General features: G+C 42.3%; 1 protein-coding gene across 1 annotated transcript in view; it reads right to left on the minus strand.

Annotated features, from left to right (window-relative positions):
• Positions 1-15,860, minus strand: part of LOC124606943 (dynein axonemal intermediate chain 2) — a 150,937-nt gene that overhangs the window by 97,852 nt on the left and 37,225 nt on the right. The window contains exons 2-3 of the mRNA XM_047139065.1: positions 8,129-8,290; positions 7,794-8,055 (exon numbers count right to left, since the gene is read on the minus strand). Of these exons, the coding sequence (XP_046995021.1) occupies positions 7,794-8,055; positions 8,129-8,290 (424 nt within the window). The remainder of the gene's footprint in view (positions 1-7,793; positions 8,056-8,128; positions 8,291-15,860) is intronic.

Below are 15,860 nucleotides of genomic sequence, written 5' to 3' on the forward strand. Positions count from 1 at the left end.
TCCTACAAGGAAACAGATAAGCACATAGCAGCAGCGTCTGACATGTAAAAATTACAAGTCATTTCGTCACTAACTCTGTAAAAAGCACATCTGTAGGGCAAATGTGTACACAGGAATTGCAGCGCCTCACAAGCTCCTATCGCTAACTTAGTTATGACTCTGAAGTCTCGATTTTACACCCAAGATGCGACAGGGGGGATGGAGTACATCGCATAAATCAAAGATCGTATAGAGGACTGTGTCAATTTCATCACGCATGAGATGGAAGTCCTCTGATGACAGACAGGTTTACCGTTAACGATCGCAAGTAGACAGTGCTTTAAACCACATACAGAACACGTGGCTGTATAGGAGTAGAACGCAGGCTATGTCACACGGCCGATGCATCCGGACAGAACACTGGAAAAAAATTGACCTGCAGCAACTTCTCCTTTTCTAGAATGCCTCAGTCAGCCATTAAATCGTACCTCGTTACAGCTCTATCTCAATCGATCACTCCACCCTTTCTCTGATATTCTTTAACGCAGATGCAAATAAGTTTAGAGGCGAATTGTTCTCTGTTCTCCTGAAAAGCATCAAATATAGTAGTCAACTAGCGTGTATCACTGGTACCTCAATAGACATACAGTATAATGTGCCTCGACGGAAAAAAGAATTTACTGCCTCCCTGATTCCCCTCGTTCCGATGTCGACATTTTATCGGATTCCTCTTCTTGCTGCATACTTCTTTCCATGTTCAAATTATTCGGCGCGAACCAGAAGATATGCAAGTACTTCCTCAATTTCCCCAGCATTTCGTTGAATACTCGGTCAATTTATACCTAGCCCTCTAACCGGAACATCTTTTACTCGGCGGTAAGATGGAACATCGGTCTGCTAGACCGCTAGGACATTTAAAGTGTATTTTTCTCTATTTTTATGACTTTTCCGCACTTCTACGTTGCTTCTCTCTCTCTTTAAGGTGTAATTAAACATAATAATAGGTTTTTGAACCATAATATTTGTTAAAATACCAGTAAATTCAAGTTTATTACTAGGAAAAACTTTAATTTGCAGTGTTTTGTTGTTTACACATTACTCCTTTAGAAATACTTTTTTTTTACATTATTATAGTTACAACACAAAGAAAATGAATACTAAAATGTAATGCAAAGAAAAAATTTAACTTTTATTTTTAATTGCACAAGTCTTGCACACTTTTCGTGAACACTCCAAGCACGTTGGTTCTTCGCAAGAAATACACTTGTAGGCAGTTTTCCTCTTTTTTTGATATGGACAAAATCGACAGGTTTTTCTTTTACCAAGTGTGTCCGTCGGACACTCATCAACTCGAACAACAAATTTATTCCGTTGGCTAACGATTTGCTTTTCTTTTGCTGCCTCTTCTTCTAAAGATGAAATAATACTTTGTAGCTCTTGAGGCAGATTGGAGATTGCCAGTCGGGATTTTACGAAATCGTAGACCAAATATAGAGAAACTCTTTTCAGGAAATCAAAACGTGATACGGTTTTCTTCTCTCCAAAAAGTCCATAAAGTATACTTGCGTTTGATCCAGCCATGGCCACCATGTGGTAAAAAATAGCCAACGGCCACCTTCTTGTTTTGCGATTAGTAGAATAAACACTGCACTTCATATCTAGCGTGTCTATTCCACTTTTTGTGGCGTTATAAAAAGATATGATTTCAGGTTTATCATTTGAAACGTCAGTGTAATTGGAATGATGCATTGACGAAAGAAGTAGGACTGCCTTATTCCTTTTTGGGACATAAGAAAGCAGAGTCATTTCTTTCGTAAAGCCATAAAGGCTGGACCCAATTTCACGATCGCTTCTTGCTTGAAATTCTGCTGGTATCTGGGGTCTGTTTCTTTTTAGTGTCCCAACTAATGTCAAATTGTGAGCTAGTAGCTCCTGGGCAAGTTCCACAGAACAAAACCAATTGTCGCAACTAATATTTCTGTTTGTGCCATACAGCCCTTTAGATAGGCGGATTACAGACTGCGTGGGAATGCTCTTTTTCTTTTCTGCTGTAGAAAGTGTGGCTCCATCACAGCCTTTGCCGGAGTAGATGTAGGCATTGTAAATATATGCATTGTGTGCATCTGCCAGACCCATGACCTTAATGCCATATTTAGCCGGTTTATTCGGCATATATATACGAAATTTAACCCTCCCTCTGAAAGGCACCAAAGTTTCATCAACTGTCAAATGCGCTCCAGGGCTATAAATTTGTTGGCAGTTCCAAATAAACTTATTAAATATGTCTGTAATGGCAGCAGCTGGGTCATATTTTTCCCTCTGTTCCCTCGTGCTCGAGTCATCGAATCTAAATGCCCTAAGCAATATTCCTAATCGCTTTTCTGTTATTATTGATCGAAAAATTGGCCTCCCCAAGACCGAAGTGGAAAACAGCGAGGTCATAGGCTCCCTCGCAGATTTGAATATGCTGCAAAGAACTGTGACTCCAATCACAGCGTTCACTTCCTGCACAGTAGTGTCTCTGTAAGCTACACTTTCTTTTAGTTCAATAACAGAACGAATTTTGGCCAACTTTTCATTAGTATGCTTTACAATCGTCTCAATCATGTCGTCAGTAAACAAAAGGCGCCACACTTCACCTGGGAGTGGGTTTTTCCCCACGGTAAGAGCAGACCCTTGTATCTTTGATAGCCGTACCTTTATTATATTGGATGCTGCTGTTCGCGTCTTAGAGCGAACAGGAGTTGATGACCATGTGAAACACTTGTTTCTTCCGTAGTAAGAAACTGGAAGACGACTCTCATCTAGAGTGTCATCAGAACGCGTAGATGAGCTAGCAACATCAGCAGGCTTCTGTGGAGTGATTAGTCTGCTTCCACCAGAAGTTATGTCAGACTGTGGTTGCTCTCCAGTTTCTTCGCGAACTGCGGTATTTTCGACTTCAAATATTTCTCGAATAGTTTCATCATCGCGATCATCATCATTGGGAGAGTCATCGTCATTATCTGTTTCATTGCGAGGATCTTGGATAGTAAGGTCCTCATCTGGAATGCATGATTCATCTGAATCCACTTCCGAGTCTGATTCTTCAAGGTAATTTTGAGAGCGTGCAAGGGCTACAATTCTTTTCGACCGATTTGAAACATATTTCGGACCTTCCATTGTAAACCTGCAAGGAAAAAGGGAAAAATGAGTTTTAACGAAATTTAATGGGGATAATTCTATCGCTGTAATAAGTTTGCGCGGTAAATTGGAGAATGTGTGTGAAAAACGGAAAGAGGAAAAATTAAAACGTTAAATACGAGTTGTTACACTTTTTTCTCGTTCTTCTATGAACACAAAAGTATTAAGCATCGTGTGGTGGCAAAAATTTCAATCAAATAGATGAAATGTTGCTACACAGAAAACAGAAGAGTTCAAAGAGTGGAACATCGGTCATACAGACCGACAAATGCGTGATACTTTTAGGAACACCGGTCTGGGAGACCGGCAAAAATTTGACACTTTTAGGAACACCCGGTCTGTCAGACCGGGAGGGGAATGCATTTTTTCGGAACACGGTCTCACAGACCGACAATACGTAACAAAAATTCTACTTACTTGAAAACAATGCATGCGCCGACAATACGTTGTTGGCCAGCTGCGGTTCGGGACCCGACTGAAGATTACTGGGCTTCTCCCCACCCTCACGAACAATGCAGCGCCGTTAGCATTGTTAATGTCAACTATGGCGGTATCTCAGACCGATGTTCCGTTCAAAGGGCTAGTCACACTGAATAAATAAATATATTTACAATGTTAAATTTGAGTTTTTCTTTTTATTTCTCTAGACAAAATGTCACATACATTAACGTGCACTAACGTGTACTAACGTGCACTAACGAACCAGAAGATACGCAAGTACTTCCTCAATTTCCCCGCATTTCCGTGTATATTGGATCAATTTATACCTATTCCCTCGCCATTTTTCGCAACTCTGTCGATTTTACGTCAGATATATCAATGCGGTCATGACATAACATCTCGTTCTGTGTTCTAAAATTGCATGCAAATGTAGTACAGCCGCCAACACCTAGCCCAAATGCACTGATCGGGAGGCGTAGTACAGCACTGTACTCGGCTGTATCCAGTCACCTCCACATTCGGAGAGCGTTTGCTCTGCTTTCTGTATGTCTGTGTATATGTATGTCTCGCGAAAGGCTTAGCAACTGATGAGTCCTGGACAATGTATGGAAAGCTAGAGAGAGCTTTCACAACAAGTAGTTACATAGCCCACGGCCTGCAAAGTGAATATAAGCACAGTCTCATGGCTGACTGGCAGGAGACCATGGGGAGTAATGTCATACCAGTTCAAACTGGTTTAGCACACATATTTGGCAGACCTGTATGCATGTTTGTTGTCATTGTAAATGCCTCAAGCCTGGCCAAAGCCTTCATTTTCGACATTCACAACTTTTTCTGATGTCGAAAACTGTGGATGCGGGCCTAGAGCGTAGTTGGGATCACCACGTGGAATTTAGACTCTTTAGTAGCTAGCAGAAGTACTCTCAGATTGACACTGAGTCTATAACCCATCTAAAAATGGGACCAAAGTGTTGGTCCAGAGATCCTCCAGTTTGTTCATCCTATCGAAGACATAAGTTTGTCAAACATTATAAAATAATCGTTGACATCATTCTCACTTCCCCATTTGACGAAAATTTCTTCCCAGAATGCCAAAGTTTCAAGTTAGGCAACAGAAGTCACTTGGGGCTAAATCTGGTGAATGGGGTGGATGAGGAATCAATTCAAAGCCCAGTTCATGCACTTTCGCCATTATTATCGCTGATGTGTGGGATGGTGCATTATTCAGCTAAAAGTGTACTTTTTTGCTTCCAGCCTTGGTCTTTTTTCAACCAATGGAGGTTTCAAATGATCCAACAATGGAGAAGCATAATAGGGTCCAGTTATCGTTCTCTCTTTTTCAAGGTAATTTGTAAGGATTAGTCCTTGGGAATCCCAAAAAACAGTGGGCACCACCTTACTAGCTGACAAAATGGTCTTTGCCTTCTTCAGTCATTTTTTGACTGCCCTTTAGACTCAGGCTTGTAATGATGGATCCAGGTTTCACAAATAGCCACAAATCGGTGCCAAGTGTCTTGCGGATTGCCATTTATCATCGCCAGACATTGTGTTAAAATGTTGTGCCGGATGCACTTTTGGTCGACTGTGAGCAATCGTGGTACCCACCTTATATACAGCTACTTTATAGCCAATTTTCCATGCAGAATATTATGCACTAGCTCAATTGAGATGCCTACAACGTCACAAATTTTAGTTCGGTGGTCTTTCATTACCATATCACGGATTTTGTCAGTGGTGTCCTATGTGGTGACCTTAGTTGGACGGCCAGAGCGCGCTTCATCCTCTGTGCTTGCCCGACCACGTTTAAATTCATTAATCCAAAAGTAAATAACCTTCAGTGATGGTGTAGAATCAGCGTAAAATTAACACAGTTCTGTGTTGATGTCTGTGGCAGTCCAACCCTTCAAATGAAAATGTTTACTAACGTCATGAAACTCGTTTTTATTTTTATTTGGCCGGCTGTGGCCGAGCGGTTCTAGGCGCTTCAGTCTGGAACCGCGTGACCGCTACGGTCGCAGGTTCGAATCCTGCCTCGGGCATGGATGTGTGTGATGTCCTTAGGTTAGTTAGGTTTAATTAGTTCTAAGTTCTAGGCGACTGATGACCTCAGAAGTTAAGTCGCATAGTGCTCAGAGCCATTTTTATTTTTATTTTTTTTTCATTTTCAATTGCAGTCGACACACTGACTAATTCCGACAGCTGCCAACATGAACTGTAGGCTGTACGTTCTTGAAATTCTTTATACGATCCTTGGAATAATCCAACTTACCGTCCTTGAAGGCGCAACAAAAATGTTCCATTCTTTCACGTAAAATTTAACAGACTTATCAAACCACCCTTGTAGCTTTGGGCACATGCTATAGCCAACTACCACAATGTGGATAACGTTCCAATTTGCAGACCGTCAGGTGCTGATTTTGCATCTAGCTACCTCCTCGATCATAACAAGGAGACGAGACCCTAAACAATTTCTCAACCCGCGGGTCACGCGAGCACGCGAGCACGCGAAGCAGGGAGCTGGAAGGCAGTCCTTCCGTAATGCTCACTTCGGCATGGCGCCTATGGGCAGTGGATGTATTGACCATCGGAAAAATACAGCCTTATGGTGTGCTGAATTTTATTGTCACTGAGTAGCGTTTCGTTTTACGCCGTTTAAGGTTACAGGATACTCTTCCGGCTCAATATTATGTAAAAATCAACACCTATTTCTTTCAGGCATGGTATAACAGCGAGACGAGACCCTGATGTTTTCATTGAGGAAAAAAAACGGATAGCCCCTTGCTTACTTAACTGGTAATCATGACCTGATTTGGAGCCGACGATAACGTGTCGGGTGGTTGGCCCTAGTGTATCTCATAATGTTAGTTGCTCAGAAGCGGCGCCTAATGCATTAGTCGTTGCGCTATAGTTGAGTCGGCTTACGATCGTCCATGACAGTTAACAGAGCTAATGCCAGCTTTCAACTAAGAAGCGCAAACAGCTGCTGACGAGAACAGCAGTTGTCGATACAGCTCTGACAACAGTGAAGCGTTGCCGTAGAGACGTAAATAAAATCGCATTACTTGACTGGCTGACGTGGGCACGTGAAGCTGCTGCGCCCAGATCACTGCAACTGCCAGGGGATTAACTTAACGCCGGCCGAGGTGGCCAAGCGGTTCTAGGCGCTACAGTCTGGAACCGCGCGACCGGCATGGATGTGTGTGATGTCCTTAGGTTAGTTAGGTTTAAATAGTTCTAAGTTCTAGGGCACTGATGACCTCAGAAGTTAAGTCCCATAGTGCTCAGAGCCATTTGATTAACTTCACCCTGACTCAACCACAGTAAGTTGATCAGGTAGCAAAGAGCGAAATTAGTAGCTTGTCACCGTGATCAGGTGAAATACATGTAATTTTTTGATAGCCAGCACCACCTTTTCTATTTGCGTTTAAATCACCTGTGCTTTAGATACAAATGCAATATGCCGTTTCGTGTCATCAGTTAACTTCTGTTTTGCAAGAAATGTTTCACAAATTATAACATATTTACCGCTGGAAATTCCTTTACTTTCATGTCACAATTGCATGAAATATTTATCTGTAGAATGAGATTTTCACTCTGCAGCGGAGTGTGCGCTGATATGAAACTTCCTGGCAGATTAAAACTGTGTGCCGGACCGAGACTCGAACTCGGGGCCTTTCCCTTTCGCGGGCAAGTGCTCTACCAACTGAGCTACCCAAACACGACTCACGCCCCGTCCTCACAGCTTTACTTCTGCCAATACCTTGTCTCCCTAGTTCGAGTCTCAGTCCGGCACACAGTTTTAATCTGCCAGGAAGTTTCATATCAGCGCACACTCCGCTGCAGAGTGAAAATCTCATTCTGGAAACATCCCCCAGGCTGTGGCTATGCCATTTCTCCGCAATATCTTTTCTTTCAGGAGAGCTAGTTCTGCAGGGTTCGCAGGATAACTTCTGTAAAGTTTGGAAGGTAGGAGACGAGATACTGGCAGAAGTAAAGCTGTGATGACGGGGCGTGAGTCGTGCATGGGTAGCTCAGTTGGTAGAGCACTTGACCGCGAAAGGCAAAGGTCCCGAGTTCGAGTCTCGGTCCGGCACACAGTTTTAATCTGCCAGGAAGTTTCAGTATTTATCTGTAGTTGCACTAATTATAATCAGTGTTGTTGGAAGTACACTTGACATATGTGTTATTACCTATTTCCCAGATATAAGAGAAGTTACTAATATCATGTGGAGTCCTTTGGAATTCCAAGTTACAGTGAGTTACTGCAAGATGGGATCCCCCGTCAGGTGACCAGGCTATGTGGGTCACTGGTCGTTTTGGTTTACAAATGTCTCTGTAGACATTAACAGTCCTCGCAGAAGATTTTTCTACTATTGATGCAGGTTCGTCTCCAGAAAAATACGTTTCGTAGATGTTTACTGCATTATTCTGCAATATACAGTGCTCCATTGCCTGAAAAATGAGATACTAGTTAATGGTCTGTTTAACTTGTATGAATGTACAGAACAGTTGTCGAATTACCTACATGGGACAGCTGAAGAACGGTATGAATATACATTTCGTCCTTCTCCACTTTCTTTCTGAATCTCATGGTCTGCTCTGAATCTGCTGGATTGACATCACGAGGCCATCCTCCCTCTATATGGTTCATTCCATGCTGGTCATATTCCGCACGAACAGTGTTCACCTGAAAAAAAAATTGAACTTTCAGCACGCAAAAATTGGTTATCTGAGGAATCGAAACTATTTGTAATTTCTGGTACTTGTAGATGTCGTGAAATGAGGCAGATCGGAAGGCAACTTCTCGGAAGACGTACATTAGTGCTCAGTGTCTACGAATATTGCACAGTGCACGCCTCTCCCGTTCTTCGTGTATAGCACATGGAGGAGGACTTAAGTGATGGAATTCCAAAAGGGGCTCATTGTCCCTGGACGCATCAGAGGTCATGCTATGACGAGTTGATTGGAGTAAGCAGTACCGTGGTATGCGAGGTACTCTTACTTAGTGCGCACATATGTCTGTCCAGTTACAGTACATTGGAAAATATTACGGGCAGGCGTTGGAGGACTTACTGTGAGAGGCAGTAAAAGCTTGATCCAGTCCTGTGATATTACTGAGGTGTTTTAATAACTCAAAAACTGATCATTTGCTCGAGGTGACGTAAATATTGAAATATGATGACAATATCAAGCTTGTGGACAACGAAGAATCGCTCTTTTCCTGTCGCCAGACTGAGGACCATAACGTTATCAGACACGACTGCTGAGACTAAACATCTTGGCAAATGAAACTTTCAGGAGCAACCTCAGATCTGGATTCACATGCAATGTGCCAGGTTTGAATGAAACCGAAAATCTGTGGTACTCTCGAAACAATTATCCAGACGCCTGGACGGCATCCACGAATTTTTTCTCGAGTTGTTGTGACGTGCGTGGTTTGACAGTGCCACGTTCAAAGCTTTCACAGTTCCTGAGACTGCGAATCACAGTCGTTGTGAAGGTTTGTGCAGGTATTGCAAATTATTAGAACGAAGCTGTTTATTTATCTCGATGGCCTTTTTACTTTATTATCTATTAACACACGTATCTGTATTTGCTACTACCCTGAAGTAAACTTCTGATAAATGGTGTCCAGGTTAAACGCATCTTAACATAAGGCGTAACAGCTTGAGAGGTACGCCGGCCGGGGTGGCCGAGCGGCTCTAGGTGCTACAGTCTGGAACCGCGCGACCGCTACGGTCGCAGGTTCGAATCCTGCCTCGGGCATGGATGTGTGTGATGTCCTTAGGTTAGTTAGGTTTAAGTAGTTCTAAGTTCTAGGGGACTGATGACCTCAGAAGTTAAGTCGCATAGTGCTCAGAGCCATATGAACCATTTGAACTTGAGAGGTACATGAGATACTTACTGGCAATATGTTTCTACAAGTATGGCACTAAAGATGCCTTTTTACGCACCTAATACACCCCGATATGCGCACCATTAGTCAGGCGACAGACATCTAATCTTTATTCCACTTCTCTCCAAGTGTTTTGCAGCATTGCAGATGTAAGCTTTGGCGGTAGCTGTACGGATGCGACGGAACAGATCTGCTAAATGACGAATTGGTCTCTGGCTCACTTGATTCTTGATATAGCTCCTCAGAAAAAAAGTCAAGTGGCGTAATTCTGGATTTCTACGGGGCCAAGCAGTCGATGGAGTACCTCTGCCATTGCAGCGATCTGGGAACTCATGATCCAATAAATCCCTCGAAATGTTCGCAAAATGTTGTGCCACGTATTTGGAAGATCACGTCACGAGGAAATTTCGGCACAACACACGGAACACCTTCTGCTGTGGTGGTTACTGATGCACGTGTACATGAAGAAAGCAGTTACGCGCATGCGCACGTGGTTCCAACAGCCGCAAGCCAACACAGAAAGTTTTGAGTTAATTGTAGTAGCAAATTTCCAATAAATATTTTAATTACGTCTCAAGTTACTACATTTTATATTATTGTACGTTTAACATGGGCTCCCTATATAAGTATTTAACCACAAGTGGAAAGCGAGTACTGTAGACGCTGAAGCAATGGAATTTTGTTCACGAGTTGTTCAGATTTTACTCTATATTGCTGTTACTGCTCTCTAATGATAGGCAATTAAATTTAAAATGAGTGCCCTGAAGCGACTTGAACGGTTGTCCCATTTTAAGATGTACTATGCCGGCACACAGGTGTGCAGAGAACGTGATATACGCCGTGCAAATAACCGACTTTGAACATGGGACGATAATCGCTGCAAGACGCATGGGTCATAGCATATCGAAGATAAGAGAACAAGTCAGGTTTCTGAGGGCAAATGTGTCTAGGGTGGACGTTCAGTGTCACAGAAGCAATGTTTCCATACGAATAAACCTCCTCACAGGACGACCACAAGTGTTTGACGAACGGACGTCACGTCGCATCCGCAGAGCCTCGCAGCCCGTTGACGATTTCTTGTAAATATTGTAGTAGTTTCAGTGCGAAGCACCAGGAACCCATCTCTGCCGGCATTGTCCGGAAACAAATGCACCGCATCGAATTCAGCAGTCGACGACCGACTGCTGTCCGTGCCGCTCTCCGTGAGTTTTGGGCACTCAGTGTTATAAAGAGCCAGAAGGCCCTAATGTTCCCAGCTATTTTATACATAAAAATAAATAAATAAGGACAGGGTCAGAGGCATATGGACAGGTTGGTGAGGTCAAAAAATTTCAGTACTTTGAATACTTCACTGCAGTTTTTAATCGTTCATAGAGACGAGCATCTTGGAACATAGTGCTCTCTACAATTAACCTGATGTTTCAGTTGGTCAAACAACGATACCTGCAACACATGCCGCGCCATCCGCCTTTCCATTGTGTCCAATATGTGCTCAGACGATAGGGGCGGGGGAGGGAGGGAGGGGGGAGGGCACAGGTTATGTACTGCTGCTGGTCAGTAAAGCTTACGAACGCGTTAGGCTAAGCGCAAACTGAGACAAGTACGGCACATGTGACGTGACACGGCGCTACAGCGAGACGCGCGCGTTCCGCACTTGCCGCACTGGTCCAGTACATATCGAGAGGCGTACACGTACTTTGCATGCGCCGGCTGGCAACTCTCTGCGCTGACAAAATCGAAGCGCGCACACCCTGCAATTTTTCTCTGTCGATTTTACATAAACTGTTCAGCAAAAATATTTGGTTTTTGTCTTGCTTGTCGCGTTAAATGTCAGCTTCGTAGCGAAGTGCCCATCATTTCGCTAATCGTCATACTTATTGTGATGTACACATTTTTGTAAGATACTACTCAAAACTCGAAAAACAACGAAGAATAGGGGTCGCTATGATTTTGTGTTTGGTGCATATTACACCATACGCGGCTGCATATGAAATTTAGCTAACACTTAGTATTCTTCTTTAGACTTGGGGGGAAGTCTATCTGTCTCCGATCTCCAGAAAATGGATCCTGTGTAGCGCGTTCACTCCCGATCTCACGCCCGCGAGAATGAAATATTCACAACATCCCTCAAATCTCCTAAACCACTCGACATATCAAACCGTCATTTTGGCAAATGATAACGCACAAGGAGGAGAGTATTTTTTCCAATTCGTAAACAAACTGATCTTTCTTATCTATGGCGATATATCGGAAGATATCCTTCCTATTTGATTTTTTTCATTCCAGTGACTGTAACTTTTTAAAAGTTATCGACAGCTATCGAAACAAGAGTTTCCTAGTACGAAAATAAAAACGAATTTCTTCTCTTATGTTACTGCAAACCGACACAATGAGGCTTTCGTAAGCTATTGAGCTCTCTGGTCGCCAATTACTTGTTTAATGAGACACTCTGATTCAGAATTCTGCCGCAATAGCTGCTGCAAGATGAATTTGTGCAAATTCTGCTGTGTTTTGGGAAAATAAGTACAACTGAACCTGTCGACAATGAGAAAAAATAAATTGCTTATTCTGCGGGAATTTTGGTTGGATACTCGTAACCCATCGTATTTTCAATACCGAATAACTGGAATGGAATCTTACCAAAGAATATTATTCCTTTCCTTCATCTGAGCGCCATTAAAATTCCGACGAGCGTTCCCTTCAGGCTGAATGACAGGCACACGCCAGATGCTGGCTGCTCACCTACAGCTTGCCAAACTGACAGTATGTGGTATGCGAATAATGCAATTCTTAATGAGAAAAGTAAACAAGTGATCTGTCGCACAACACAATGGTCAGTGTATAGTCGGCAGCTGAGAACAATGCAAGCGACAGGAATGCGGAAGCTAGCCAGGTGCGCCTTGTCAGCGGAAGAGTTCATGTCGTTCGAAAAACATTGTCATGAAATTAGATCTGCCTTTATCAGCAATACATTTCAACAAATGCAAATTAATTGTATCAAATCAGCACACTATTTCAAAATACTCATTCCTTCGAAATAATACCGTCCATTTCTTCATATGTGTAGCCTGTTGTATAATTAGTTTTTAATGCTGACAGTGTGTGTGCAACCACTGAAATGCTTTTCCTCGTCTCATTGAGCCAATTAGCCAATTAAAACACTGTTATTCGTGGGGGCTTCACAATTGTATCTAGCTTGCAGTGGAAACATGATGTCTACATGTATGTAGTATAATGTCTCTTATTACATCCCTATCCAAATAATGATAGTGAAACTTATGTACTTCATATCTTGGACACATTTTACCAGGAGCACAAAGGGATCATACCTGTGGACATTATACCTTTTCGACTTTTTGCAACAGATTGTAGAGATACGTCAAGATAACACGCCACAATTAGATTACATTGTTTTACTTTCCTGCCTTGCTTCTAGATCAATGCTTTTATAATATTCCATACTTCCTTATTCACTACCCTCATGATGAATCGTCTGTCCCTTCTTACGATTTGAAAACAGTGGACGCAGAAGATATAATGCCAGTGGCTAATGGCTCACCAATTATTGGACTACACATTGTTCTTAACTTAAGAAGAAACAAAACAAAAAACTGTACAGATATATTAACTGAAAACTATTATGAACTAACGAAAAGGGATGGAGCGCTTGAAAAGGCGAAAAATTAAACAATACTCAGTGACAACAAAATTCAGTACTCTGCAACGCTAGGCGCAAATTGAGATGCGTATAGCGCATGTGGCACACCGCAGCGCAGCGAGTTTGTAACTTCACAGGTTGAAATGGGACCACACAAACTGAGACGCGATGTGACTGGGATGCGACACGCGCCTGTGCCAGGTCGTGCGGTGTTGTGGTTGTGGCACAGTTTCTCACGCCGCGCGTCACGCGAGCACTATGGGAGGGGCGAGGCAGAGAGCAGAAAGGCACTCCTGCCGTATGCTCACTTCGGCATGATGCATATGGGCAGTGAAAGTACTGCCCATCCGAAAAATCCAGCGTTACAATGTAATGAATTTTATTGTCACTGAGTAGTGTTTCGTTTTTCGCCATTTAAGTGCTTCATCTCTTTCTGTTAGTACGTAATAGTTTTCAGTTACCTATATCTGTATACGTTTCTGTTATGTTTATTCTCTTATCAAGAACAATACACTGTTCAATAACTGGTGAGCCATAAGTTTCACTACCATTACTTGGATAGGGATGTAATAAGAGACATTATACTACATACATGTGAACATCATGTTTCCACTGCAAGCTAGATACAATTGTGAAGCCCCCACGAATAACAGTGTTGTAATTGGCTAATTGGCTCAATGAGATGAGGAAAAACATTTCAGTAGTTGCACACACATCGTCAGTATTAAAAACTAATTATACAACAGGCTACACAAATGAGGAAATGGATGGTATTATTTCGAAGTAATGAGTATTTTGAAACAGTGTGCTGATTTGATATAATTAATTTGTTGAAATGTTATGCTGACAAAGGCAGATCTACATTCATGTCAATGTTTTTCGAACGACGTGAACTCTTCCGCTGACAAGGCGCACCTGGCTAGCTTCCGCATTCCTGTCGCTTGCATTGTCCTCAGCTGCCGACTATTCACTGACCATTGTGTTGTGCGACAGATCACTTGTTAACTTTTCTCAATAAGAATTGCATTATTCGCATACCACATATTGTCAGTTTGGCAAGCCGTAGGTGAGTAGCCACCATCTGGCTTGAGCCTGTTATTCAGCCTGAAGGGAATACTCGTCATTATTTTAATGGTGCTCAGATGAAGGAAAGGAATAAAATCCTTTGGTAAGTCTCCATTCCAGTCATTCAGTATTGAAAATACGATGGGTTACGAGTATCCAACCAAAATTCCCACAGAATAAGCAATTTATTTTTTCTCATTCGAAGATGCACGATCATTAGGAGTAAGGGCCACATTTCTCTTGTTGATAGGTTCAGTTGCACTTATTTTGCCAAAACATAGTAGAATTTGCACAAATTCATCTTGCAGCAGCTATTGCGTCAGAATTCTGAAACAGTGAGTCTAATTAAACAACTAACTGGCGACCAGAGAGCTCAACAGCTTACGAAAACCTCATTGTGTTGGTTTGCAGTAACATAAGAGAAGAAATTCGTTTTTTATTTTCGTACTAGGAAACTCTTGTTTCACTAGTTGTCGATAATGCTTAAAAAATTACAGTCACGAAAGTGAAATAAATCAAGTAGGAAGTATAACTTCTGATATACCACCATAGATAAGAAAGTTCAGGTGTTTATGAATTGTAAAAATGCTCTTCTGCTTGTGCACTATCATTCGCCAACATCTCCAATGAAGAAATCGTTGTATCGTGTAGATTCGAAGATATGGCTACAGAGTCTGGTGAAGTACATGTTGTGGAGGCATAACTGGTATTTCCTAATACCACACATGATGTGCACAGTGAATTACTGCTCTGTCTAGAGCGCTGAGTTCCACACAGTGGTTCCCTCCCAAAACTGATGACGATACTGGAGAATAAACGGAGACACATAATGCACTTATAGCAACACATCAAGATGGGAATGAAATTGATTAGAGTACCAGCACTATCGCCTTCGGTCGGTCACGCCGGCTGAAGGAGTAAATTGATGTTAACATTTGCATCAGGGGTTCCTCAATGTGTGATTTTGAAAAAGATTTCTTGAAATTAATGAACAAACCAGTATTTGACAAAACCTGTCTGAAACTGAGAAACCACTGCAAAATTCACATAGTTATCCGCTGGGACAGGCGCTATTGTGCATGGGGTTATATCGCCAGTCCAAATTTTAAATGGTTAACTATCTTAAATGAAGAATTCCTCACTCTGGAAATGGCTAAAATATTGAGACAGCTCATGAAAGCTGTTTGTGGAGGTATGTGTGTACAGAACCTGTCAACCTCCAAATGCACCACTTTCACCATGAGTTTTCCAAACTTCGTTTGCTGATCCAAACTTGCTCTATATGGATATGGACAGCTTCGTCTATTGTACGAAGGGCTGTGGTCCATATGAAGTAATCAGGTGCCTCCCAGATGTCAGGATATGCAGCTGGTAATCATCATGACATAACACCTAAAACAATAATGTTATCTGCCTAATGAAAGATATGGCAAATGGGTCACTGATTGTGGAGCTTTCAGATCTTAGATCGAAAATGAATGCACACTTTACAGACAAAGGTGGCACTCAGGTGTGCACAGTCATGTGGCCTCAATGGCTCTGACAATCTATAGTTACAAGTAGTGCATGGTCAGTGGTGTTGGCAGTGCTCACCTCGTCCTTTGCACTTTGCACACCAAGTAAGGGTTTGATAATGAG

Source organism: Schistocerca americana, chromosome 3, assembly GCF_021461395.2.
Source record: "Schistocerca americana isolate TAMUIC-IGC-003095 chromosome 3, iqSchAmer2.1, whole genome shotgun sequence".
NCBI classification, from domain to species: domain Eukaryota; kingdom Metazoa; phylum Arthropoda; class Insecta; order Orthoptera; family Acrididae; genus Schistocerca; species Schistocerca americana.